Here is a 26,550-nt window from a genome sequence, read left to right on the forward strand (position 1 = left end):
CCCAGAAGTCTATGTTCCGGTCGGCAACGGTTGTTAAATTCTGTATATAGAGGCGGCGGGAGCTTGTGTTGGCGCATTGTAGTCAGGGCTAGCGCAAAGGAAGTGACAAAATGTCTCGTCGCAACTGCCAGACCAGCAGACGTCACACGAAACTAAATCTCAAACGCTGCAGGCGGCAGCAGACGTCATCTCAAAGTACGCGGAGGACAGATGACTTAAATGTTCGCCTGAAAAATCAGAAATCTTCGTGTATAATGACAAGGCACTCAGGAACAAACCTCCCTCTGACCCACAGGTGTACGTGGAAGGAAGGGAAATACCAAAGGTAGAGACAATACGAATATTGGGCCTCCACTTACAAACACACGGGAGGAACACGATCACAATTAACAAATTAGAAAACCACGCGACCCAGACATTAAACCTCATCAGGAGGGTCTCACGTAAGGGAGGCGGCCTCAAGGAAAAAAACCTCCTAAGATTGGTACAGGCCTCCATCATTAGTAGAGTGGGCTACGCCACGCCATATCTGAACCTAAAGGCAGATGAGAGGAGCAAGATAGACGCGCTCATCAGGAAATGCGTAAAAAAGGCTCTAGGGCTCCCAATCTGTACATCGACGGAGAAGCTACTGGCCCTAGGACTGCATAATACGATTGCAGAAATCGCGGAAGCGGTTAAAACCTCGCAACTTGAAAGACTCAGCACGACGCGAGTGGGAAGAGCTACGCTAAGTAATCTTGGAATGGCCACAGACAGGGGGCAAAAGGAAAGGGTCGACATTGACAGGGAAATCAGGGCGCACCTAAGAATCCCTCCCCTACCCAAGAATATGCACCCTGAGTTTAATAAGGAAAGGAGACAGAAAAGGGCGGAAGCGATAGAAAGAATATATCGGGGTAAACCCCGAAATGAAGTCGCCTACGTAGATGCGGCAGGGGACAGACACAGTCGATACATGACCATAGTGGCGGTAGATGGGGAGGGCACCCTCATCACGGCGGCCACCATACTAGGGAAAGAAACCGAGATAGCGGAGGAAGCCGCGATAGCGATCGCTTGCGCTGGCACCAAAGCTAGATATATTATTAGCGACAGTAAGACTGCAATCCAAAATTTCAGCAGAGGGAGGATAAACCCCCTCACCACCAAAATTTTAACACAAGGAGTGATTGATAGGACGATCAACATCATCTGGACCCCGGCGCACGAATCTGTCAGCGGTAACGAGGTGGCCCACAGTGCAGCTCGAGATCTCTACCTCCGTGCTGTACAGGATGGGTCGGCTCAGGCCGAACATGATAGAGAAGGGCGATTAATCTCGTATCAAGAGATTACAGAACACTACAAGCAATGCCGGAGGTGTTTTCCCCCACCAAACACGGCGTTAAATAGGAGTCAGGCGACGGCGTGGAGACGCCTGCAGACTGGAGTATACCCAAACCCAGTACTAAACAAACATATCCGATCGGACTGCGAGGACGATAAATGTAAAAAGTGTGGGGCGAGAGGAACCCTCGACCATATAATTTGGGAGTGCGCTTACTCCCCAGGCAGGGCGCAAAACATTAGCAGTAGGGAAGCCTGGGAAACCTTGTTGCGGAGCTCGGACCCTGAGCTCCAAATCACCGCCGTCCAACTGGCAGAAGAGGCCGCCGGCGAAACCAACCCGGCCAGCATCGAATGCGACCATCCCGTGCGGCTGGGCCGCTCCTAAGTCCTCTCCCCTGTAAAGGGGGGTGAGACAGAGCGGCCCAGGCGGTGTGGTCTTTCTCTGTTGGACAATAAAAGTTTTCAACAACAACAACAACAACATCTCGGTCGTTCCAAAAAGAAAGTTACATTGAATCTTCAATGCCACACATAGGCAGACTCGACTCAGAAGTGTCAGTGACGTCAAGGTAGGCCAGACAGAGACAGAGCCGAGGATAGGAAGATTCTCGGCGCCGCAGCGGAACATGATTTGCCGGGCAACAGCGCAACCAACTTGCCCGCCAACTTGCCCACCAGTTCATGTTGCGGAGCGGAACGTTTTCTGGGCTTTCCCCAGTCATCGCAAACTGTCTGCCCGTTGCGTCCGTTTTCGAGACCGAGCGGCAAAACACTAGAAGCTCACGGAAGCAGATCGGCAATGATGCGTTGGCGCTAATTTCCGACAGGCCGCACTGGCCAGGTACCCATTGAGTGTTATGTCGTGTCCTCTTGCAACGCGTGATGCTAAAGTTGTGTTCGGCTTTAAAAATGCACACAGCAGCCCGTACAGGGTCATTTCGGGGGACCAGAGAAACGGCCAAGAGTGTAGCGAATTCAGGAGCACCACAGCGGAACGCTGGTTCTCCAGTTGCTGACGTTGTGTAAAGATGGGGTGTCTTCAGAATGTTTCAATTGTCTATTCGACCGACGAGGGACAAAAGAGAAAAGGGCAGTAGTAGTTTCACTGGTTTCTTCCTCTGAAACGTACGCAAAAATGCGAACACATCGGGCATGCAGCAAGAGGTAGGGCAGAACAAGAACGCTATGTTGTTCTCAAGAATAAACTCAAAGATGAGAAACAAATGATGCCGAAGATAAAACATGAAAATATAGACAATTTTTATAACATTTTTTAAACTAAGGCCGAAATCTGGACAGACGATTGTGGTTACAGAACACATTACTCTTGCAGTTCTAGACAAGGCAAATGCTGTGTAGCATGGCACAGTAATCTACAGTAGTCTCGTAGCAAAACAGATATGCAGTCCATTTTGAAAAGAAGCTACAAAATCTCCGAGTTTAAAGCCTATTTCTGACGGCAAAACCTATTGAGAACTTCTTTTTTTTTAACTTCTGTTTAAGCATAGATAACTATTGACTTAATTAGTGCGCTATTCTGGGTAGGAAAGAGCAAGGGTGTTTTTTTCGCCGCTTGCGTACCCAGAGTAGCGAAATGGTGAAGTCAAGCATAAAAAGCCGACTAAGCCTGTTAGCAGACTCACAGGCAGTTCACGATATTTGGAGAAGTCGAACATTTCTAAAGAAATTAATTGAAGCATGAGTTCACCATAAGTGAATTTTCTCTAAGTGTTTCTGGTTTCTACAATACGAGAACCATACGCAATCATTTTCTGTCATGGCCAATAATCAGTCGAGAAATTAACGCTTTTATTTACACTCTACGGCTTGAAATATTTGGAATGTACGTAAATTTGAAACTGCGGTTATTGAAGCAGAGAGGTACTCTTTACAAAAATACACGTATAAGGCTTGCAATTTTTTGTCTTTAATACGTGCATATTGTGAAAGATTGTTAAGGCCGTATATCCGCTATTAGCATGCCCCAGATAATTCTGAATGCAATGCGTTAGAAACAACTAATTATATACCCGGATTAAAATTTTACTTCATAAAGTTTTAAGTATAAGTGTACGACTGACTTCAACGCGATGATCACTGGCAGCTGTAGGTTTTTTCAGGAGTAACCGGGATACTGGCGCAAACTCGGAGTTGGGGCAGCGCGCATCCTACATCCTGCAGCTACTGTTCTATTACGCATTACTTCTGCAGCGGTCGCTTCGAGCGTCAGCGCTCGCACTAATCCACGCCGCCGTCAGTACCGCCTGTGAAGGTGTTAGTGGCGGCTGAGTTTCCATACTCAACTGTTGCGGCCACGACCTCTGCAAAAGGGGGCGATGCTTCCGGATGCACGAGTCGAGGGAAAACGGAGGAGAGAATCCAAGCAGGGGGAAACGGCTAAAGCCGAACACCATGCGTTTGATTACTCCGCTCCTTTCGGGCGCCGAGAGAAATTCCTTGGGGATGGCTGCTTCGCTCGTGAGCAGCCCTCCAGTCACCAAGCAGCCCTTTGTGACAAGGGGTGTTTGGGGCCGCAATAAGTATTGACGACTTTGCGACTTTATTGTCTTTTACAACTTTTTCATTCAACAGAGGACCACTTATGATGTACGGGGCAAACGAAATTCAAATGCATTGCTCACAGGAAAACTGTAGAAAGCTGCAAGGGACGCGCAGTTTAGTGTTGTTGACTTGAGCGGGTCCATGCAGTCGCGCTACGCTGTTATTTTGGGAGGCATAATTGTTAATGTGTAATTGCGAGATCGTGAAGGCGGCTCCCGTACTGTTGAATTAAGTCATTGCAATTGACGACTGACTTCGATGTCTAAGCTCAGCATTGTTTTTTTAAGACTGAGTGGCTTTCACAGCTGTGCAGTGCACTTTTTTAAAAGAATGTATGACTTTTTACATGTCAATATCACACAGGACTAGTAGGGTACTTTGCAGTGTAAAACACAGGATTAATATTACCCACCTGGTATTTTTGAAGTGGATCGAAGAGCCATCACATCAACGTTTAGCACTTTGCCTCTTATATAAGGCGTCCACCAATGTCAACAAACAAATTAGTGTACTCGCGCTTAGCCGCAGAACTCTGCGGCCACTGAGCCAACACCGCAAGTGGTGGGATCATTGTGTCGTAGCTACGGATTGACCACCATATGAACGTGATCAGCCACCTGAAACACAGTCATGCACCGAATACTTTCACAATCAGTCGCCACGAGTTTGTCAGCACTCAGAAGTTCTGTTGTTTTACCCATTTTTGGCCGCTTGAAATAGTACCTATACGGCACTCTTCTAGAATTTGGTGGTTGGGGTGAAAATGTTTTATAAATTGCAGATTTTGCCTTAGATTAAGGAAAAATCATCAAACAGACTCAAAAGTCTACAGTGCGAGATGGCCATTTTAGTACCATGCTACGAGTCAGTTTGTTCGCGGAATAAAATTGTAGTGGCTGTCCAAGTTTATCAAGGTTTTCTTTACGGACGGTAAAATTATCTGGATTGCACGTTTGAAGGGGCCCGAAGTCTTTCTTTTGTATGACTTCCTTGGAAACGAAACAGCCACAAGAAAAACAAAAAGGAGCGTTCTGAGAGGCTAACACGGCGGAGCGACGAATATAGACATCTGAACTAAGTACTGCGGCGATTATGGGCGCAAAAAGGGCCAGTTAATGACGCTGTGGTTATGAGGTGTGCCAGCGAAAGACATATTTCTCGCCCAAACTTCCTTGACCAACCCGCACGTCCGCAGGAAATCAGCGCAACAAGGTGCTGCGATGCCATCCGAAAGAAATAAGGATGAAAGGTTAACAGGGTCTGCGCATGAAACATTCATGCGAACCTTGTGACATAGCGGCGTTACCGAATCAGAAAATAAAGAGAAAGAAAACCAAGTCTAGCAGCAAGCGCGCCAGGCCGAAAAGAAGCGGCGCGCTCATACCGACTGCTGGGAAGGCGGTGTGAGGTGCTCGACCCGCTAATGTGGCGCCTCGGCGTTTCTGGTAGCGAAGGTGAAGCAACACCAGAGAGCACCGAGGGTGCACGAGAAGATTGGGGTCATGTTTGTGGCCCGCGCCATTTGCTCTGCGCCGCGCGCGAGTGTGGATCGGCCGGCAGGTGCCGGCGCTGCTTGCACGGCTCCCGCAAAGCCGAAGCGCGGGTAAATCGTGGGCTTAGTTAATATGTATCTTGTTACTGGGATACATAGCAGTACGAGAGAAGGAAGGGTCGAAATAAATGAGCAAAATGAATGGCGTGGTGCCTTAGAAAAGTGCCTGAAAATGAGTTCGGAATCTCATTCACCGCTCTAGTTGCAGTGAAATATTCAATATAAATTGACTACAGCGTTCATTACACCAGTGTCATGCTTCAGTAATCCGCTGGTACTCGGCGAAAAGTAAAACAAGTTAAACAAGTTTTTCTGGATACACAAAGGTCTAAAATCTGCAGGATAGTGTGTACATACTTGTTTTTATTTAACAGTGACTCGAGAAAACGATAGCAGTACAAAAGTGTCAAAAGAACTTGCTGTATTACTCAGTTCTTTGCACACAACACCATTGAAACAGCTTACTTCATTTGTCTGCATACTACTTGTTTTTGAGGACGACAACAATATATAGTACTGAGAATATCAGCTAAACTTACTTTTTCGATAGACTCTATACAGAGGGCTTGTATAGCGCGCTCAAAAGCCGCCGTGCCGCACAAAGGAAGTTCAACTTTTAAACACGTGCTCGGTTCTAGAGACAATACTTCCGCTGGAGCGAAGGCGCATATACACAAAACTTACCTGGAAAGTGCACTGCGCCAATTATGGGGCAGCTGAGCCAAGATTTCACTTCCTTTATTCAGAAACACGCCGCTCCAGTGCTCTAGACAAGCATGCTGACGACTATGTTGAATAGTGGCGTGAAAATGGGCTTCGACTCATCTTTGGCTATACAGTATGCAACTAATAGCATTCTTAGAAAGATAAATGTAAAAATGAGAAAAAAATGTACTGCATTTGGTTATAAATTCAGTTTATTATTACCGCCCAGGTACGCGAGCAAAAAACAATCCCTCATGGCGTATCATAAACTCTCATATGCAATTACGCGCTTTTTTATAGTAAACGGTTCCATCTTCACCCCGTCTCTGAGGGCAAGCCTTTAAGCTCGGTAAACATGCACGTTCTAGTGGAATGCTCCTTCGTCCCCGAATCGGCTGTTTATGGACTGCTCCCTGAAAGCTTTGCCATGGTCTCATGATCGTACTCTCTGTCCAGCACTTCCTCTTGCGGAGGTGAGCCAGTCTGCACACCACCTGTCGTCAATACACCAGCCAACGCAAGGTCCGTTCGACTCGCCTGCACTTCATGAACTGGTTCTTGCTGTGCGGTTCAACATGACGCCCTCTGCACGACGCCATTCGTTTCAAAGAGTGCAGACGTCGTGTAGGCATAATTCAGGAAAACTTTGCCCCTCCTCAGTGGTCAGTGCCGAAATCGTCGAGATCGTGCAGCAGCAGCCACCATGGAAGCGGACGATGGCGTGTGCAACGATGGCTTGCGCGTTGTGATAAACGGCGAAGAGACTCAAGCTATTCAACTCGCCGACGAGAACGGCGCCTGATTCGGGCCCGACTCGTGCGGAGCGTCGCTAGGACCCTGTTATTAGGTTTCCGCCCAAGAAAGCAGCGGCGGAGAGAGGACCCGTCACCGGCGTCTTTCTTTTAGACCAATCAAGTTATAAAAACAACAACCATACTCGAGATCGGATATGTTCACTAATAAGAAAACATGCGCATGCATCATGATGCCTGTTGTAAAAATAACCTAACACGTAACATGGCGCGCGCACACCTCTGCCGTGTTAGGCAAAAGAATACAGTGCATTTCGCGTCAGCTCCCGCGAGGTGCACAAAGCACGTGCATCGAGGATGGTTCATGGAAACACCTATCTGCGATGTGCTATCTGAAAGTTTTTCACGTGGCTCGGGATGTTGGCGGCCGTTGAGGTGAGCGACACACATAAAGCTGCAATTTGCTAGCGACACCATAACTATAGCAGACGACCAGTCCTGCACTCGACCATTCGTTTTGGACGCAGCCAGTGCCAATACACACTTAAACTGCCCGAACTGGCGCTGCACAGTCGCGGCACCACCGCAGAACTTTACAGTGTGACTGACGAAGCGCGCGCAGACGAATCGAACGGACCTCTTTTATACTGATCACCGATTCTGCTCTGAGAGTCCTAGCCAATACAGCCTCGCCGGCTGTTTCCCGCTCGGAAACAGTCGCCAGCCCTCCAAAACCCGATAGAGTTTTTGGACACATCTGGACTGTCCTCAGCGTTGTAACTCGGCTTGAACCGCTCGGGCCATCCTTCCAAACTCCGCATAGAACCAGACAGCAGGCGGGACTCTCGTGCGCGAATAAAAGTGGATGTACGGAGAAATGAATGCTACGAAAATGAACAATTGAGAGAATACTATAGTATAAAAATTTAGTCCAAAAGTGCAGGCAGTATTCATGTAATCGTAGCAATTCTTCAAATACTGAACAGAACACGGGACGAAGTAACACTAACATACTATTACAGTGTCGCACAACATCACAGGTTACATACTTATTAGTTATAGCACTTCAACTGCTACAACTTACAACCTAGGACTTCACTCAACCAAATTATCAGGCAGGCTTTTGTGAAGGATGCTCGACAACAGCCCATATTATAACTTTCACTCAGGTGATAGAGAAATGATCACAATATAACCAACCTCTATAATAGCCCTCATAGGTTGCAAAAAATCATTTGACTCACTCGAAACCTTAGTGGCCATGCAGGCATTGCGGAATCAGGGTGTAGAAGAGCCTTATGTAAAAATACTGGAAGGTATTTATAACGGGCAGCATTGCTACCATAGTCATCCATGAAGTCAGCGATAAAATAATACGGAACGTTGTTAGGCAGGGAGACACGATCTCACCAATGCTATTCACCGCCTGTTTACTAGAGGTATTCAGAGGCTTGGACTGGGAACAGTTGCGGATAAGAGTTAATGGTGAATACCTTATTAGTTTTTGATTCGCTGATGACATTGCCTCGCTAAATCACTCAGGGGATGATTGCAAAGCATGAAAGCATGATCAATGACTTAGACAGTCAGAACTGAAAGGTGAGTCTAAAGATTAATATGCACAAAACCAAAGTAATGCTTGACTGTCTCGCAAGAAAACTTCAGTTTACATTTCATAGCAAGGCTCTGGAAGTGGTTACAGAATATGCCTACTTATAGCAGGTAGTGACCACAGATCAGGTCACAAGAAAGAAATAACTAGAAGGATAAGAATGGGTCGGTACACATTTAGCCTGTTCGTTCAGATCATGAATGGCAGTTTACCAATATCCCCTAAGAGAAAAGTATATAACAGCAACGTCTTACCGGTACTCACATATGGGGCTGAAACGTGAATGCAAACGGCAAGGGTTCAACTTAAATTGAGGAATACGCAGCCAGCTATAGAACGGAAATAGGTAAGTGTAACGTTAAGAGATCGGAAGTGGGCAGATTGGCTGAGACATCTTATAGTCGAAATCAAGAGGATGAAATGGGCCTGGACAGGGCATGTGATGTGAAGGCAAGATAACCGATAGTTTTTAAGGGTAACGGAGTGGATTCCAAGAGAAGGCAAGCGTAGCAGGGGCCGGCAGAAGGTTAGGTGGGCGGATGAGATTAGGAAGTTCGCAGGCATAGGGTGGGCGCAGCTGGCACAGGAAAGGGTTAATTGGAAAGACACAGGAGAGGCTTTTGCTCTGCAGCGGACGTAGTCAAGCTGATTATACTGCTGATGATCACTTCGATAGCTTATAAATAAAGAAAGGGTATTTGTTTCGGTCACACTCAAGATTTAAGCAATTCCGAAACGATATGACAGAAAATGAAAAGCATTCTCTGCCGCTGTTACTTTCCACTTTGAACGGCGGTATAAAGTTAATTCGACGAAAGGCGAAATGGAGGGCTCTAGGGTGAATTTTTACCACCTGGTGTTTTTTAACACGTACAACCATCGAGCTGCTCATGGGCGTATTTACATTTCGCTTCCATTGAATTACGACCGCCAGCACCAGCCAGGATTGGATCCCGTGACCTTGGACTCAACAGCTGAACACCGTAACTACTGAGCAACCACATCATTTGAGGCTGCAGTGCACAAACACTAATAATAGTGCATTCGTTGATAACAATGAACGCTCTGGTTACTCGAAGGAAAAGCTTTTTCAGTGTTTAAAACGCAGCGAATTTCTTTCCCTACGACAACACTCCTTCCCACTGAGGGGGGTTCCGTATCCTGCTGTACCACACCTGCAGAAGAAAAAAAATAGAAGCCAAGGCCCACTTGTGGGCAGTTTAGTACAGCTAATTTTTAAACGTTCGCTATTGTTATTAAGGAAAAGGAAATGCTAGCTTCGATAAAAAAATTTCGAGAAAAAAATTGCTCTTTATGCTCCTGCTTTAAAGTGAAAATTATTGTTTGCACATTCCGATATACAGGGTGTTTCACCTAAGACTTCACACAGTTTTTAAAGAACTTTTTGCGTTTGAAGAGCGCTTTTTTCGGCATTGAATTGTCAGACGTAAAACACATCATGCTACAGCTAGGAAGTGTTAATTAGCAGGCTGGTTAACTAATATTTAGGTTAACTTTATAACTGTTACTGTTAGGCTCCCTAATTATCGAGAGGCATGTAGCCAACCTTAAGTAATATTGATGTTAGGTTTAGAATTCAGAAAACGCCGTTACCCTTGGAGCTGCGGCCCAACAAATTCTGTCTATATCGCGCCAAAATATATGCGATTTCGAGGAGCTTGCAGGCAAATCAACCTCTCCAGTGGACGCAACTTGTCGAAATGGCCAAATTTCTTGGGCCACAGCGCCAAGGGTAACCACGTTTTCGAAATTCTAACTGAATATATTTCGGCAATCACTTTCAACAGGCGAGATACCATACGAGTGGAAAATTGGAAAAGTTATTCCAATTTTCAAATCCGGTGACCGAACTGACGTTGCTAACTATCGCCCAATATCTCTGACATGTATATCTTGCAAACTTCTCGAACACATCATTGCATCTAACACGGCATTACATTTAGAAGGCAACGGTTTCTTCTTTTCAAAACAACATGGGTTCAGAAAAGGGTTATCATGTGAAACACAACTACTCGAATTTACTAATGAGCTTTTTCACGGTATGGACGAAAATCTTCAAATCGACTGTATATTCCTAGACTATGCTAAAGCCTTTGACCGCGTTCCACACTGTCGTTTAATAGCGAAACTCTCATCATTGCGCCTCGATTCATTAACAATTTCTTGGATAAGAAACTTTTTATCATTTCGAAAACAATTCACTTCTATTGATAACCATTCATCCCATTTAATTGATGTAACATCAGGCGTACCGCAAGGTAGTGTAATAGACCCGTTACTTTTTCTGATTTACATCAATGACCTCCCACTAGGCATTACCTCAACACTCAGAATGTTTGCAGACGATTGCGTTATTTATCGCAAAATCCGCTCCTTTAATGACCACATCGCCCTTCAAGAAGATCTACATCGCATTAATAACTGGTGCTCATCATGGCTAATGTCCCTTAACACTGATAAATGCCAGTTAATGACATTTAGCCGTAAACGGTCTAATTACCTTTTCACTTACTCGCTTAACAACAGTCCAGTCACTCTTGCGTCATCGTACAAGTACCTTGGCGTTCACTTTTTATCTAATCTCTCATGGAAAACCCACATAGAAAAAATTGCTGCCAAAGCTAGCCGTACATTAGGTTATTTAAAGCGTAACCTCAGAGGTGCGCCTTCTTCCACACGCCAGCTCGCATATCAGACATTCGTCCGCCCTCAAATTGAATACGCATCTTCCATTTGGTCACCTCACCAACAGTACCTAATTAATTCCTTAGAGCGCGTACAAAATCGTGCCGCTCGCTTCATTTCTCGCAACTATTGCCGACATTCCAGTATAACTAACATTAAGGCTTCGTTATCCCTTCCATCCTTAGAATCTCGCAGAACAATAGCACTTATTTGCCTCTTCCATAAAATTGTTTACAGCCATCATTCCTTCACACTACCCCTTACAAAACCGGCCCGCACATCTCACCGATTGCGTAATCACCTCAGTTTTAAGCGCCTTTCGGGAAGGACCACTGCATTCAACTCATCAGCCCTGCCCCGTGCAATCATTTATTGGAATAGTCTTCCTGATAACATTGTTCACATCTCAGATCATGTTATTTTCAAAGAAAAAAGTAGCATTTTCTTCTGAAGTGTGTTCTGTAGTGCGTTTTTCAATTTAGTTTTTCAATTTAGTTCTATTTTCTGGTTGGTTGCTTGTTCTTTGTATAACGATGTTAAAATAACCATGTTCTACTTGCTTCTTTTTCCCACCCCAGTTATGTAACCCCCCTCACATAATACTCCAGTCGGAGCCCGTGAGGTATTTGAATAAATAAATAAATATTACTTGCGGTGGGCTACACACCTCTCAATAATTAAGGAACCTAAAAGTAGTAGTTCAAAAGTTAACTGTTCAATACCAGATAAATCAAGATCTCAATATCACTATATTCAATGCCAGCTGCAGTATTCAATATCAGGTGTAGGTGTAGATATCCAATATCAGGCGTAATAGGGCAGATATTTCACGTACCACACTGCTGACAATGCTATGCCGAAAAAGCGCTCTTCTAACTCAAAAATCCTATTTTTATATGTTGTGTAAAGTGTTAGGTGAAGTATCTTGTATATTTAGACATGGCTGGCTTTGTCATTACGTAGCTGGGTAAAATCCGCCATGGTGGATGATCGGTTTGGCGTTCGGCTGCTGATGCCACCATCACAGGCTCGATCCCAGCCGCGTAGGGCATATTTATTTGCAGGTGAAATCTGTAAACGCCTGTCTGATGTGCGACGACAGCACATGATGGTCTAAAATAATCCGCAGCCCTCCCCCAAGCAGCACAGGTAATTGGCCCAGCATTGGAACCGTATTGGCAAAGGCCGGCCCTACAAAAAAAAAAAAGCAGGATGGAACCATCCTGTTGCAATTTTTGGCCGATTACCTGTGTCGGTTAGGGGCATTAAATTCCAGAATTTACAATTTGTACCTAGAAAACAGTCGGAGTTCATCATTTGGGTCACACAACCTCTCAGCGAGTGACGTATGCGCCTCTCGTTACCTTTCCTTTCCCGTTACCCTTCCCTCCGCTTTCTATGGCTCACTGAGGCAATCAGCATTATGGGCGGTATGTTTAATTATTTATTTATGCGTTTATTTATTTTACTGCGTACATGCCTTTTGCCCAAGAAAGGAAAAGATAGATAAATGAATACCAGCGATTATGGCATCTTACAACAGCAAAAGCAGCAAGTGCATTTTTACTGAAGTCTATAGAGCCCTATGGAATAACATGAAAAATGCACTCTACAATAATACACAACATAATAATTTGATTGAGAAAACATGAGACTGCACAAACAGCTGCCGAACTAATAGCACATCAATCAAGTAGGGGAAAAAAACGGAGAATTGTTAGGTAGAGCGTTCCATTCTGAGGGTGTCCTATGGGAAAAAATCAAAACATATGTATTAATATGTGCAAAAATAGGTTTAAGGATAAAGCTATGGTTATGGCGGGAGGCTCGCGTGGAATATTTTACGACTTGGAAAGAAAAGGGGACCAGAATAAATTTCTCCTTTGTTGGCCCCTTTATTCAACTGCATGCGCTTTGATGTTCAATCTTATGTACAAGCTGACAAGAATGCTTGGGTCTGGTTTTGACTCCACTGTGCCCAGATATTCAAGTAGAGTTTCTATAAGAGTAAGCAAGAACCCATTTAAAGCCGAAAGGAACGCGCGAAACTGCGTGTACTGCTCATGAATAACGGAGCTCAGGAAAAGAAGGGGTGGCACGCAGGCACAGGTTTTCTCACGGGCTGAAAGAGATAATCGATCGAGACAGTGTGCAGGCGCTTTTTTCCGCCTCAAACGGCTGTCGTGGCTCTGCAAGCCGGTAAAAGATTCCGGCATAGTCTCTAAATGCCCGAAGGAGGCGCATATCGTATTCCATCCTCCCGGTGAGGAGCACCGACAGGACAAACAAGCAAGTGCACGAATGAAAGAATCAAGACGCGCCAGCACAACATCGCGGGACATTTGGCAGGGCACTTAAGCCCCCAGTGCCATGAGCGCTGATGACGGCAATATTATGGACGCTGGCGAAATAGGTTCCTGTGTTCCTGCCTGTGTCCTTCTACGTCCCGTTCGTTGCGCTGCAGTCATGGGATGCGTATCCATGTCATCATAGCTGTTGTAAAGAAAAAATGTTAAAAAATATGATATGGATTCAAAAGCCCAGTCTTGTGTCGAAAATGACGCGCATGATATTCGTTTGAAGCAAGAGTAATCGTTTTTCTTATATCTCTTGTACTTGCGTTACATCACTGGAGCAATAATGTTTCTGTTCTGTTTTTTTTTACTCACCTGCTCTGCGCTGGTTTAGAGCCATACAGGTGCATCTCTGAGTTGATAAAGAACCCGTCCTTTCCTCGTCCCGTCCTTCGTCGCTAGGGGCAATCAGCACCATGTAGCAGGAGTTCGAACGTCGCAGTTGGTGCGCGCAGACAAGAACTGAAGATTGCAGCGGCAGGCTAAGCTTAGCTAAAAATAAAAGCGTTTACGGCAAAGGTTTCCGTTTGGCATTAAGTTTGTAACGCAGCGACCCGGAAAACACTCATACGGGGTGTCTTCGATCGGTCGCCTTTCCTTCAATGGTTTCGAGGCATGAATGAAACATGTAGCATCCAAAAATGGAGATAACCTCAGACATCGGATCGGTGTGCACTGGCACGAAAATTCCCAGCTGGTTAGTGTGACGGCAATAACTAAACCATCGGCGCTGAACGAAGTAAAGCGCAACTGGAGCATAACGGACGACAAAAACGCTGCATTTGATCCGTGCAGTGCCACAATTCGTTTCTCATTTCCGAACATCCAGGCATTATCTCCCGCCCCACGACAAAATGTGTTACACGTTGAGGGCGTCCTCAAGTGCTGGAACCGAAAGCGCGCATCCTTTCGGAGGGGCTCAATGCGCCCTGTGCCGTCACTGGGCCTCGTTGTCTTTGTTGGTTTTTGCTATGAAAACTTGCCCGCGCAGGGGCGCGCGAGCGGGTGATTTCACCGGCGAAAGGCACCAGCGCCGACGCGGAAGTCCGCGCAAAGAAGACGCCTCTGGAGCCCGAACGTAACCGAAAGCAATGGCCCATGATGCATTCAGAAGCCGCCCGGACGTGGAAGATTACTGTCACGGTTGAGCGCCTTCACGGCACGGACGCAGTTGCGTTTTGGGTCACGCCGGCTCCTCGTGCAAGCCGGCCCCGTTATAAATAAACAACAGCGAGAAACTCGCTGCTTTCAGTGCACACCGGCCGCGGCAGCCGCCTCTCCGTGAATATGCACGCCACCCGCCGGACCTCCCCTTTCGTAATTTTTCTTTACTTTTTCTCCCCCCCCCCCCCTTCCCCTGTTTTACGCGCAGTGTACATGTGTGCGCAGACAGCGCCTGTTCGACCGTGTGCATGATGGCGGAATGGAAGAAGAGAAAGGGAGGCATACGCGCGACGCATCGTCGAGGCGATTGCAGCGCGACTGCGACATCGTCGGCCCGAAGATGGCCTCGTTAACCACTAATGTCCCGTCCGTACCATCACCTGCGCTCCTCTCGCCTCGCAACGAGTTCCATGTGAGCTGTTTAGCGTGAAAACTCGAGAGTTTCTCATAATTTTTTTTTGCCTTTTTCCTGGCTGAATTACGGCATTAAGCGCGCGATCTATAACGACATGTAGGTGCTTTTAAAACACTTTGCGGAGCGTAACGCACTGTCGTCCTGTGAAAGAATTTTGCACCCAAATTCTGTACAGCACCTTTTGTTTTTTTCCCCCTCTGCACCGAACTACGGAAAATCTAGCATTAACTGTCTGAGCATTTATTTCGAACCGAAAGTCTAGTGAACTGCTTCCATTGTGCGTTTGTGCTGGTGATAAGAGACCAAGAGTGAGCGGGTTTTTCGAAGAGATGACCGCACGAAAAAAATTCAAGTTGGCTACCGCGCATAGCGCTTGTCGAGAAAAGTGGTGCGCAACGCGGCTTTCTCTGAAAGACATTTAAGCAACATTTTTTGTCAAGTACTTTGGGCTGGAATGAACACGTTAAACAAAAAAAAAAGAAATTGGTGAGATTAACCACGGCCCATTTTTTACTTTATTTTGCTGAGCTGCCGTAAATTGCTTCGAACTAAATGTTCACTTTTGAGCACCAATCGTCAGCCCCTAAGTCGTAAACTTTGGTCGTCGATAGCGACGCTCTGCTCTCTAAGTGCTGTCGAGCCCTTAGCCCTAATCGAATCTGGTTTGTTCCTGTCGTTTCCCCCCTGTACACGAAAACGGTGCCCTTCATGAGAGCCACCGTCGCTATCTTTGAAGTAAAACCGGCGCAGATGCCGCATAAGGAATGCACTCGGACAACCACAAATGCCACTCTCTCCTTTTCCGTTTTTTTATATCCTCCAAAAATTTGAGCAGAGCGGACGCTGACTGCACTTTCACTTAAGCGAAAGGATATATATGTCAAGGACAGTCGAGCTATAGCAGCGTGGGCCGCTGATATAGGCTATATGCTCTAGCAGGTCTTCGGAGCGTTATTTTTTTCTCTGCATGCGCATATCACGCACATATTGAACTCAGCATCCACATCGCATGGAGCTCAAGGAATGGCAATGCCGGCGAGAAAGCGAAACTCATAGTCAGCGCTTAAATCAGAAGAAAGTTTTCTTTTTGCTGTCCGAAAGAATTCCACAGCTGTCCGTTGGCATTCGCGCCGCGGTGCTGCAGGCATGCTGGGACAACCGGCAGTGCCGACGGCGCAGGGTTGTAGAGAGAGAGAGAGAGAGAGCGAAAGACAGGCGTGCCCTTCACATGGCCCGGCGTCTCGCTCTCGACGCTTAGACAAATTTGCTCTCTTCGCGAACGCGCACGGTTGTCCGCGGAACATCTCACTCGGGCAGCTTCTATTTCGGGCCGGCCGCAACAGGCTGAACCCCGTGAAACAGGGTTTACGTCGGCGCCGGACACCTGTTCGGGGCGAGCACATCTTAGCTTCCCGTTCGTTACATGTGCGCTGACATCTTCGCTTCTTTGCTGTGCGCCGCGCGCTCAGCGCGACTGCTTGCGCGAGCGACGAACGGCAAATGGTGCGTGCCTCTGTTTGCGTTGGCCCGGTATGGTGCGGGGGGGGGGGGGGGGGGGGGAAGGCTTATGAAATGGCGCTCAAACTGCTGTCGAATTTTGTGCCGCTCTTTCAAACGCGCTCGCCGAGTAGGAAGGGGATTCTATTTTGGTGACGTGCGCTGTAAGAGATCGGAAGAACAGTAGCAGATACACGTTGGCGCATAGAAACAGGCGCGAATAGCAACGGTGCGTCTTAGCACTATTTCCGCTGTGATGTTCTTGGATTCTCATGCAGCTTGCCAGGCTTTGTTACAGGAGGAGTCAGTTACCGGAAGCGTAAGCAACGAAATTAAATAAGATAATAAACTGCTGATGAAGGACTTCCGCCTTGAGAAGGAGCTTGCAGCGCGCACTTAATACATGGCGGCGCATATATAGGTTGACATTGTTTTTATGTAGCAGTGGTGAGCGTTTTTCCAATTTATTCTACTTACTGTGCCAGAATGCTGCGCCAGAAAGCGAAAGCGAAGAGCTGGTAGTATACGGTTAACGTCCAAACAAACTGCGAGCCTAAGGGGGCTCAAACTTCGAACGTATGATGACGTGTTTCAACTAAGCTTTTTTTTATGTAGCAGTACGCGCCAAAGAGACGTCATACAATGTCTCTGCTAGCAGGGACCTAGCTGTATGCTCTGAAATATTCTGCAACGACATGCTACGCGCCACACACTGCTGAAAGTTTGTGGACCTTTCGCACGAAAGCTGTGAATACATCAATCATTCGATTGTGCGACCCTGGCCATCTGGGGTATTACAACGAACGCTTTTTCTTTGTAGAATGAGTCATTATGTGTTGCATCGCAATAAGTGTTTTGTAGATGGTGTGAGAAATAGCACGATTAACCAAGCGATATAGCTAGGCGGAACACGAGGCATGACCCGCTTGAACCGAGAGCAGGAAGAAAGATTACATTCTAATAGAGACCCCTGTAGTACAGTAATGCCTAATATTACCAGCAACACTAAATTATGCTTCAGCCAAAGATACTTATCCGAGTGTAACTTCATCAGTCTCTCCGACAGTGAGTCTGGAGGTGCGGAATGGAGCTGCACGCAAACAAGAAACCAATATTCCCTGCAAAAAGCAAAATAAATGTTCCCTTGTCGTCGTGAGGGGCGAGACAACATAGTAGAAAAGAAAACAGGAAAAAAAAACAACGTCAAGCTTCATCACAGCTGCAGTGCGCAAAATGAGACACGACAAAACTGGCGACAACATATTAAAAACTAAACCCTCAGAGGCAGCTTGCAGTTAGCATATAAGTTAGTTTCTCACCAGAGTTTAATAAGACTTGTAAATATTAAAAAATGCACATATTCCACGGCACAGCAGCTGTAAAATACGTCCCTTCTGGTGGAATGCTTGTTAAGAGGCAGCATGCAAAATAAATGAGAACTGCGAATTGTGGGGCTTAAAGTCTCGAGGCGACACATGGGCTATGATGGATGCAGTAGTGGAGGGCTCAGGATTAATTAAGCCACCCCGTGTTCTCTACTTTGCGCTGTCATCGCGCATCACACGGATATTCATGAAGCCAGTGCCCGCCCATTGCTTATACAACTTGTACTCTGAGACTCTTTGGAATGGGCAAGGAATGAAATTACCAGCACTTTTAGGTGACCAAATAAACCTGCACCGTTTCATCGCTTTGATTTCGATGTATATAGAGCATGACGTGCTACAAGCGCGGAACCGCCATGCATTGTCATTTCAGACAATAACGATTAATAAAGCGGGCTGTCAATACCAATTTCAGGCGATATTTTGACGGCAATTCTTGGGAACGCCTCGCCTATGTCTGGTGGAGCTAACTAGACAATAATGAAAAAAAAAGGTCAGCGTCATTATATTTATGATCAAAGAATGCGAACCGTGTGCATGGGGTCACTCAGAAGACATTAATTTGAAGCATTATGAAGTGCACTTTCTGCGTGCGCGATGCACATTCTTCACTTCCCGCACAATAAAACGACACTACGCGTCGATAATACTGCCTTCGACCCCGGTCATGCCTTCACGTTTCTGCCGTTCTCCCCGTTTTTCGTACGCACGCATATGTGGCTCGATAACACGCATCTGGCTTTGTTTCAGGCCAGAGCACGCATAAGGGCAACGAGCGACGCACATGTGTCGCGACCGAGGGATTCCAGGCGCAGAGGAGGGCATCGAAAAGCCATCAGGAAACGCTGGCCCGCCCGCGCCCCCACCGCCGACGGCAGAGACACACTGCCAGCTGACCCCATCGCGGCGCGGATTGACACGGCGAAAAAAGACACAAGGGAGCCGCTGTCACGGCCCACTCGCGCACTGCGGCATCCTTGTTCTCGGCTTGCCGGCTCACCGCAGATGACGTACCGGGAAGGCGCGGTACAATCGACCGTGCCCGAGAGGGGGCAGAGTGAACAGACAGGTCGAAACACCCAGCTAGATCCCCGCCGCGAGGACAAGCGTAAAGACTGCTTGACGAAAACAAAAGTGACCCCTCTCGTACCTGGGGTCATGTACAAAGGGACGTCCCCTCTGAGCGGGGACCTACGAATAAGATGGGCTAGAGGGAACCCTTCTAGGTCAAATCCCCCGAGTCGGACCTCTCCTTTGAGCAGACTGCCATAAGCCGCGCGAGGGAGGGACTCGTCGGCGCTGACCCTTCTCACATTGCCAAGGTCACGTTAAGCTGCACTGCCCCCTACGAGCCAACCTCACAACGCGGTCTACTTTCTCTCCGCATTTCATATATAAACGACGTCACCAGCGGTTTTTCTCAATGCAGCGCGTACAGCTGTTGAGTGCTGGCCTCTTGAGAACGGCGTCGCCACGGCCTTCTGCGGCACGCATTGACAAAGGAGAAACCGCGCGGCTTGTGCCGTCGCCCGATCCTGGACATTGAGCGAGCCCCCGATATGGAGTTACTCTCGGCAAGTTCAAGATTTGTGCTCATGTGCTGTCTTTGCGGCTAAACATTCGCTATGACAGTAAAGAGGTGACATGAAGACCTCCATCTCTAGCTGTCAAAGCGGGGGTTTGGCCTAAATGTCATTCGTGGCGTGGTTGCGTTCTTTGTGAGATCAATAGGCCATGCGGTAAGGTATGGTTAAGGGCATATTTCATGTGTTCATTGTTGCGTTTAGGGTGCGCGTTCGCATCTTTTCTGCCAGATGAGTTGGGGCTATCATTCAGACACGGGTTTTTGTGTGCTGTACAGATGAAGTTAAAGACGTTGTATCTGGTTGAAGGGTAGGAAGTGGATTTGTGGTGGAAGCTGAACTATGTCAAAAGGCTCGACATGGAGCAATGGTTTCTATTTATCATCAGTACTATTTTCACAAAGACCGTTGAGTACTAAGAGGTGAGCTTATCGGTTTGTCAATGCCATAATTTTGTTCGGAGAACATCTATGCTGTTAGTGTTTTGCTCTGTCTTCGAAAATACAGTTTGGCCAAGCATAGCCATGTATAAAATGACTTCAAAAGACTCCTTTAAACTGATACGCAGAAAATGCGGAGAAACGTGACCGGGCCTACTTTTGTAACGGCATTATTGAGTATTTACGGGACCTTTAGTCTTCCGGGCCAGCATACGAAAACTGAAGGTTGGGAACGAAGGTACATGCAAGTAGCTGCCTTTAAGCACATTCGCTTCTAAATATTGTAATGTTGCATAGAAATCCTTTTCAGGCTGCAATGACAAAAAATATATTACTGGCGTTCACTTAAGTGACTCTTATGCCATTTATAGATGTTACGTTTCAAAAGAGGGAGAGAATTTCAATCATTTCAAGTTAGCTGCAGGAGGGTTAGCAAGGTACGGAGAAAAGAATGGTTTCGCCTTTACAAGGCCATCAACATTACAGCCCGATCTGACCGAACATATCTCACAACCAAGTCAGGCAGCTCTATTTTCTTCCTTACGAAGGATTTAGTACTACCGGTCTTCCGCTTACTCCTCTTTCGTGGGTCTCAGATGAACATATAAGCGTAGCTTATACTTTGAAGACGTCGTCGTCGTCTTTTCAGTTGCTGCTGTCGTTGCTCCTGGCCAGCCATGGGGTCGCAGGTCTGGGCGGCTACCGTCTTTTTAAGGGCTCCCTGGGAAGCGGAATCAGCCAGCGGCTTGGCGGGGGAGGTGGCTTCAGCATGGGGGGCCTGAGCAGTTTCGGCAGTTTCGGCCACTCCGGCGGTGGCTTCGGCGGAGCAGGCTTCGGCACCGGAGGCTTTGGCGGAGGAGGTGGCTTCGGCAGCGGAAAGCGACAGCAAGTCTACATTGTCGAATACGTACGGAGCAATCAGAAGGTGCGTTACTTTCTTCTTATATTATTGTGAAATGAATCCAGACTGTTAACCATAACCATCATCATCGACGACAAAAAGTGAAACAAGACCGCTTTGAGAAAGGGCGGCGCAAAAATGCCCCACAGCCGTAGCGAAGAATCTTGTGTGTACGACGAACTTGGATCAAGAATGAAAAGTAATGCTATTTTGTGACGTGCAGAGTTGATCACACTTGTCTAGAGCTTTCGAGAGATGCCGTCCGCGGGAAATGAGGCGACATTCTAAAGCAAGTATTGACTTTGACTGATAATGCTTGCCCTGGACAGCAGCCGAATAGACAAGTGAACCGCACAGGCATCAGTGCTCTAACGCTAGCAAAGCAGTTGCGAAAATATTTCACTTCATTTGCTCCGCAGCACACCGCCCGAGCGCTCTAGACAAGTGTGATCGACTCTGTGCTGTACCTTTCTGTGATGAACAAACCTACTTCAGCGTGTGCCCCCATCGAAAAGCAAGTTCACAACGCGTATAGCGAAACGACTGAACTGTGGTATAACTCGTGAAACTGGCTTCGCAGGGACATGGATCCGGATTCGGCAAGGGTTCAGGAGGAGGCTTCGGTTCGGGACCCGTATACATCATCCAACAGATCGGTGGCGGGGGCGGCGGCTTCGGAGGCGGCGGTTTCGGCGCAGGCTGGAAGCCCGGCGGCATGGGGGGATTCGGTGGCGGCGGATGGAAGGCAACTGGTGGTGGAGGCTGGAAGGCGACTGGGAGCTCTCCTGGCATGTGGAGCACGGTTGGAGGCTTCGGTGGCGGAGCCTGGAAACCGGCAGGTGGGGGAGCAGGGGGACCATGGAAAGCTGGAGGAGGCAATGGTATCACCGACACCTATGTAGTGATCACCAGCAAAACCAGTGGCGGTGGAGGCGGGGCTGGTGCCGGCTGGTGGTGAGCCCCCGGAAGCTTGCTTCTGTGAACTTGACGGATCTCTCTCAGGTGAGTACGCCTCACGGAGCACTTACACACAAGAAAAGGCCCTGGCAATGTGCCAGAGTGGTTGCAACTGCCTCACTTGGCAAATATTATGCTAAATGTTCATTGAACTAGCTACATGAATAAGGAAACAAGCTCTCTACACTCACATTTTTGTGCACGCTAGTGTAGCTGTGCTGGTTCAGTCTCTGCAGCATTTGGTTTACAGCAGCGCTTTGTGAAAATATAGCGAAAGATACTGACTCACGTAGGCGCCATTGGATTATGCAGACGTTGCGCTTCACTACTGCATTTATGGCAACATAAATACGACTCAAATGGTCAATAAGGAATACGCTCTTTTTGATTAAACCCGATATCTCATTCTCTTGTGTGGTTTATGAGTGTGCGATACGAAAAGCAGGGAAAGGTCGCCAGTTGTTCCACCTGCCATACTAGGTTGCACCCACTTATCAAACCACCGTGCATTCAATCGGGCTCAGCACCACTGGCGCTCTGCGGCTGAGCATAACCTCAGGGGCGCAATAACAGTCCAGATAACCGCATTTCGACAGACAATAAATAAAGAATCCGGTCATCTGAAACATCATCGCGTGTTAAAGTAGCCTCTGGAAAGTGAAATTTCTGGGGGTTCTCCTCTACGGCCTCTGCAAACATTCGGCCGAATGCACGCTAAAAACTTAATTTCAATAAAAGAGCGTCCGTTTTGTCCATGATTTATCATCCATCAACGCTTGAAAGGAACTGAAAAGTAAGCTCATGATACAATGTGATGTCATCGAAATGCACAATTCGCATTTAGGATTGGACCTTTATTTTTGGTTACCAGAACACGAAAAGCAACCTTGGGGATGTAAAGCTCGAAAACAAAGGCGCGTGTGCACTACCCAGCCGCATTTCAAGCACGGACACTCCCGTGCGTCATCCCTCGCCTATGTAGCGCGACGTCGTCGCTTACCCGGTTAGTACCCTTTGGCAATAGAGATGTGAGTCACGTTACTTCTGCAATTTAACCTCAAAATAAGAACATTTGAACATTTATATTCAATTACTATATGGTGTGCACGAGTGATTCCGGCTTTATAGCAGAGATGAATTATCATTGCTTCCCTTTGCATCCCAAAGAAACGAGCTCAAACATCTTAACCAGCCTGCCAGTGCTGTTCTCATGAGGTATTTGCTCACTGATGATTTCCGATTCATTCGCGAAGAGGCACATGTATGTGACGCGACGCATTGTGATTGAAATAGCACAAGTGTCAGCGGGTTTGTGCTTGCCGGTGCAGCCTTGTCAGCTTATGTAATGCTTCTTTCCATTGTTTCCAGACAGTGAAAGATCCCCATCACACTGCTTGTGCTAGCAGAGATGAGAGCCGTGAAAACTAAAGCGTTGAATTGTGCCTGCAATACGTTATGACAGGAAATATGTACGCGTTAGAGAGAAAAGAACCTTGTTTTCTCAATCTTCACTGCACTGGATTTCTTTATACGTTACGGCAGGAGTGCCTATTAAAATGCGCTAATTAAAATTCGCCAGCCTTTCCAATGTTACTTTGACTGCGCACTTTAAACGCTTATGGTACTGCGGTTTCAGCAACTGCGTCAGATTGTATTGCCCAGAGCCAAAACAAAAATCATTTCTGCAGCATCTGGCGCTACAAAGAGCGTTGATTGCTTATCGAAAGTTAAAAATAGTCATGTCATTCTTTACCGTCCCTTAGCTAGTGTGTTATTACTCTGGAGTTCTTCTTTTCACGGTCTCGATCAGCCGTGTGTCATTTGCCGACAATACGCTTGAAAGGCGTGTCTTGTTTTCTATACGAAAATACCTGCAACACACATTGCCTGAGGGAATGCTGCCAACTTAATTTACAGCAATATAACAATGCCACATCCTTGTGCCGTGATCACCTCAGGCAAGCGCAAGGCTGCTTGGTACACATACTCACAGAGGTGGCATTCTAGAATTCGTGGGCTGATATTTTCAAAAGCAGCCGTGAAGACGCATATGGCTACTTGCCAAAAATGCAAGGTTGCACCAGCAATAATAACTATCAACTTAATCAGGCGTTGCCCGAATGAGAGCTTAATGAGGAACGAAGTGTCATGCAAGTTAAAGAAAACTCCGTTTCGAAGAGCTCTCCCCGATTGGCCGGTGAACAATCTCTCTTCCGTCACGAATTATGATTTGTATTACACAGGATTTGCCTGCCAGCAGCTAGCGGCAATCTCAAGCTCACCCCCCTCCCCCTCCCATATGTAATATTCGATAAAAAAACGCCCCGGTCTATCGTAAAAACCACTCAGCCTTAAAAAAAAAATAAGCTTAGTAAATTGTTGCATGCAGTATTGTTAATAATATAGCACTTTTAGAATGCTTCTTCCACGCTTCAGAATAATAGTCTCTTAAAGTGATTGAAGGATGCTGAAGAACCTGGATGTGCAGAACGGGCTACTCACACGAAAAAATTCTAGGTGGTCTAAATTAATCCGGAGCCCTCCCTACTACGTTCCTCATAGCCCTTGTGCCGCTTTGGAACGTTAAACCTACCATACCATACCATACCATACCATACCATACCATACCATACCATACCATCCCTACCGTACTAAACCGTACTCCACGACACCATACCGTACCGTACGGTACCGCCAGCTGGTACCGTGCCAGCTTTTTTTACCAGGGCTCGCAAGGAAGGTGCTACTGCCGGGGAGTAGGGCTTACTACAGAAACACTTTGTCCGCGCCTTACTCTTCATGCATTTACTGTTGTTGACTGCAGGTACTCCAACACGAAGTTTCTAAGCCCCATCCAGCTCAACACATCTGAAGCGGAGTGTATTCTCCAGTCAAGCATGAAACCTTTGCTGAGCTGCGACATCAGAGTCATAATGCAACGCAGCTTAACATCTGCCATTTATTTTCGCGGGAACGCCCATTGATTCGGTTGCAGCAAAAGAAGGCCAGTCAAGTCAACTCGCATCTACATCTTCCGCCATCGCGTTCCATGACTGGTGACTGAAGTGGAGCTTGGTAAAGCTCAAGAGGCAACGGAGTCATCGTCGTTGAAGAATAAAACGGCATTACTTTAAAATGTGCACGGATTACTTTCGACGTGAGTTTCGCACAGCTGTAGGCTGTACGAAGAAAAAATATCAGAAGTGACTTTCCGCAGGCGCTGTTTCTTGCACAAAAAAAAAGATGCAGAAAATGCGGCCAGAATAATTACTGCATTATCTGTTCTAAGTGGGAACGTCTCTGTCTGCATGTAGTGACAATTGCAGCCCTGATAGTGCGACCACGTCAAGAGTTGTAAGATCAGGCCACCCCGTTCACTGTACACTGCTGCAGCCTATTTCCTGCCTTTGTGGCTGAGAATGCTTACGAGGAGGGCGCACAACGGTGGGTGAAGAAAAACCAATTCTCTGTCGTGTGGCGTACTGCGGCAACCTCTGGCAGGCATCGCCGCTGGTCTCTTCGTTATTGCGTACTTGTTCAGTGTGTTGCTGTATTGGAGCAGATAAACCCCCATGACAGCTTGTGACGCCCAGTCGTCGCGTTACTGACGAATAGCGCCAGCCTTGTGGGCGCAACATTCGTGCTCAGTTCGAAACCGTTATTGAAGTCTGAAGTGTCAGTAGGGTAAGGGGACAAAATAGTTTTCGTATGTCGCCCGGAATTTTTTACTTTTTAGGAAAGTTGTACCTTTTCTATAGCAAGTGGCTTAAAACGTCAGCATTAGCGGTGTACAGGCACGCCTTTTAACACATTGTGCTCTGTAGAAAAATGGGGCACTTTCATACAGGGGGTCCAAGCTAACTTTAGCCAGGGTTCGATCCCCAGTGCCGCCGGGTACCCACCGGTGATACAATGGGTACAAGCTTTCCCCTTCTTAGTGCTCGGCTTATTTAGGGTGAAATGCTTGGGAAATGGGTCTCTGACCCCACCTTGAGAAAAAGAAAAAATACCTTGCGACATGTCGCTCTTTGGCCATAGCTGCCCTTGCGCCATAAAAATCCATAATCATCATCAGCATAGCCAGGGTTTAAAAATATGCCGGGGCGCTCTAAGATGGCGCGACCAAATGCATGTTACTGGCTATTGTATGGAGCAACTCACACTATTTTTGATGATGATTATGGATTTTTATGGCGCAAGGGCAGCTATGGCCAAAGAGCGCCATGTCACAAGGTATTTTTTCTTTTTCTCAAGGTGGGGTCAGAGACCCATTTCCCAAGCATTTCACCCTAAATAAGCCGAGCACCAGACCAGGGGAAAGCTTGTACCCATTGTATCACCGGTGGGTACCCGGCGGCACTGGGGATCGAACCCCGCACCTCCCGCATACGAGGCGGATGCTCAACCACTTGGCCACCGCTGCGGTTTCACACTGTTTTTGTATTGGACTTAACTGCATAATTAATCGAGATTAATTAATCAACTTTGCAAGCAACTAAGATAGGCGAAAAAGTCCAGTGAGAAAGTTGTAGAACGGTTCGTAAAACATCCAACTGAACTGTTTCTAACTTTCCATCCATTACCTATTAGCCTTTGCTTCGCACACTGCCGATGCCCGCGAAATACAGAAAAT

General features: G+C 47.0%; 1 protein-coding gene across 1 annotated transcript; it reads left to right on the plus strand.

Annotated features, from left to right (window-relative positions):
* Positions 1-20,741: 20,741 nt before the first annotated feature.
* LOC144094776 (uncharacterized) lies at positions 20,742-25,014 on the plus strand. The gene is made up of 3 exons (XM_077628682.1): positions 20,742-20,984; positions 21,541-21,962; positions 24,742-25,014. The coding sequence occupies exons 1-2, from the start codon at positions 20,829-20,831 to the stop codon at positions 21,916-21,918; spliced, it is 534 nt and encodes a 177-aa protein (XP_077484808.1). The 5' UTR covers positions 20,742-20,828; the 3' UTR covers positions 21,919-21,962; positions 24,742-25,014.
* The last annotated feature ends 1,536 nt before the right edge of the window (positions 25,015-26,550 follow it).

This window comes from Amblyomma americanum, chromosome 1 (assembly GCF_052857255.1).
Source record: "Amblyomma americanum isolate KBUSLIRL-KWMA chromosome 1, ASM5285725v1, whole genome shotgun sequence".
Classification (NCBI taxonomy): Eukaryota; Metazoa; Arthropoda; class Arachnida; order Ixodida; family Ixodidae; genus Amblyomma; species Amblyomma americanum.

Excerpts from the sequence above, each read along its gene's own strand:
- LOC144094776 (XM_077628682.1), top strand. The coding sequence starts at position 20,829 with ATGGGGGGCCTGAGCAGTTTCGGCAGTTTCGGCCACTCCGGCGGTGGC. Across the intron at positions 20,985-21,540 it reads ACGTACGGAGCAATCAGAAG|GGACATGGATCCGGATTCGG; the intron begins GTGCGTTACTTT and ends CTGGCTTCGCAG.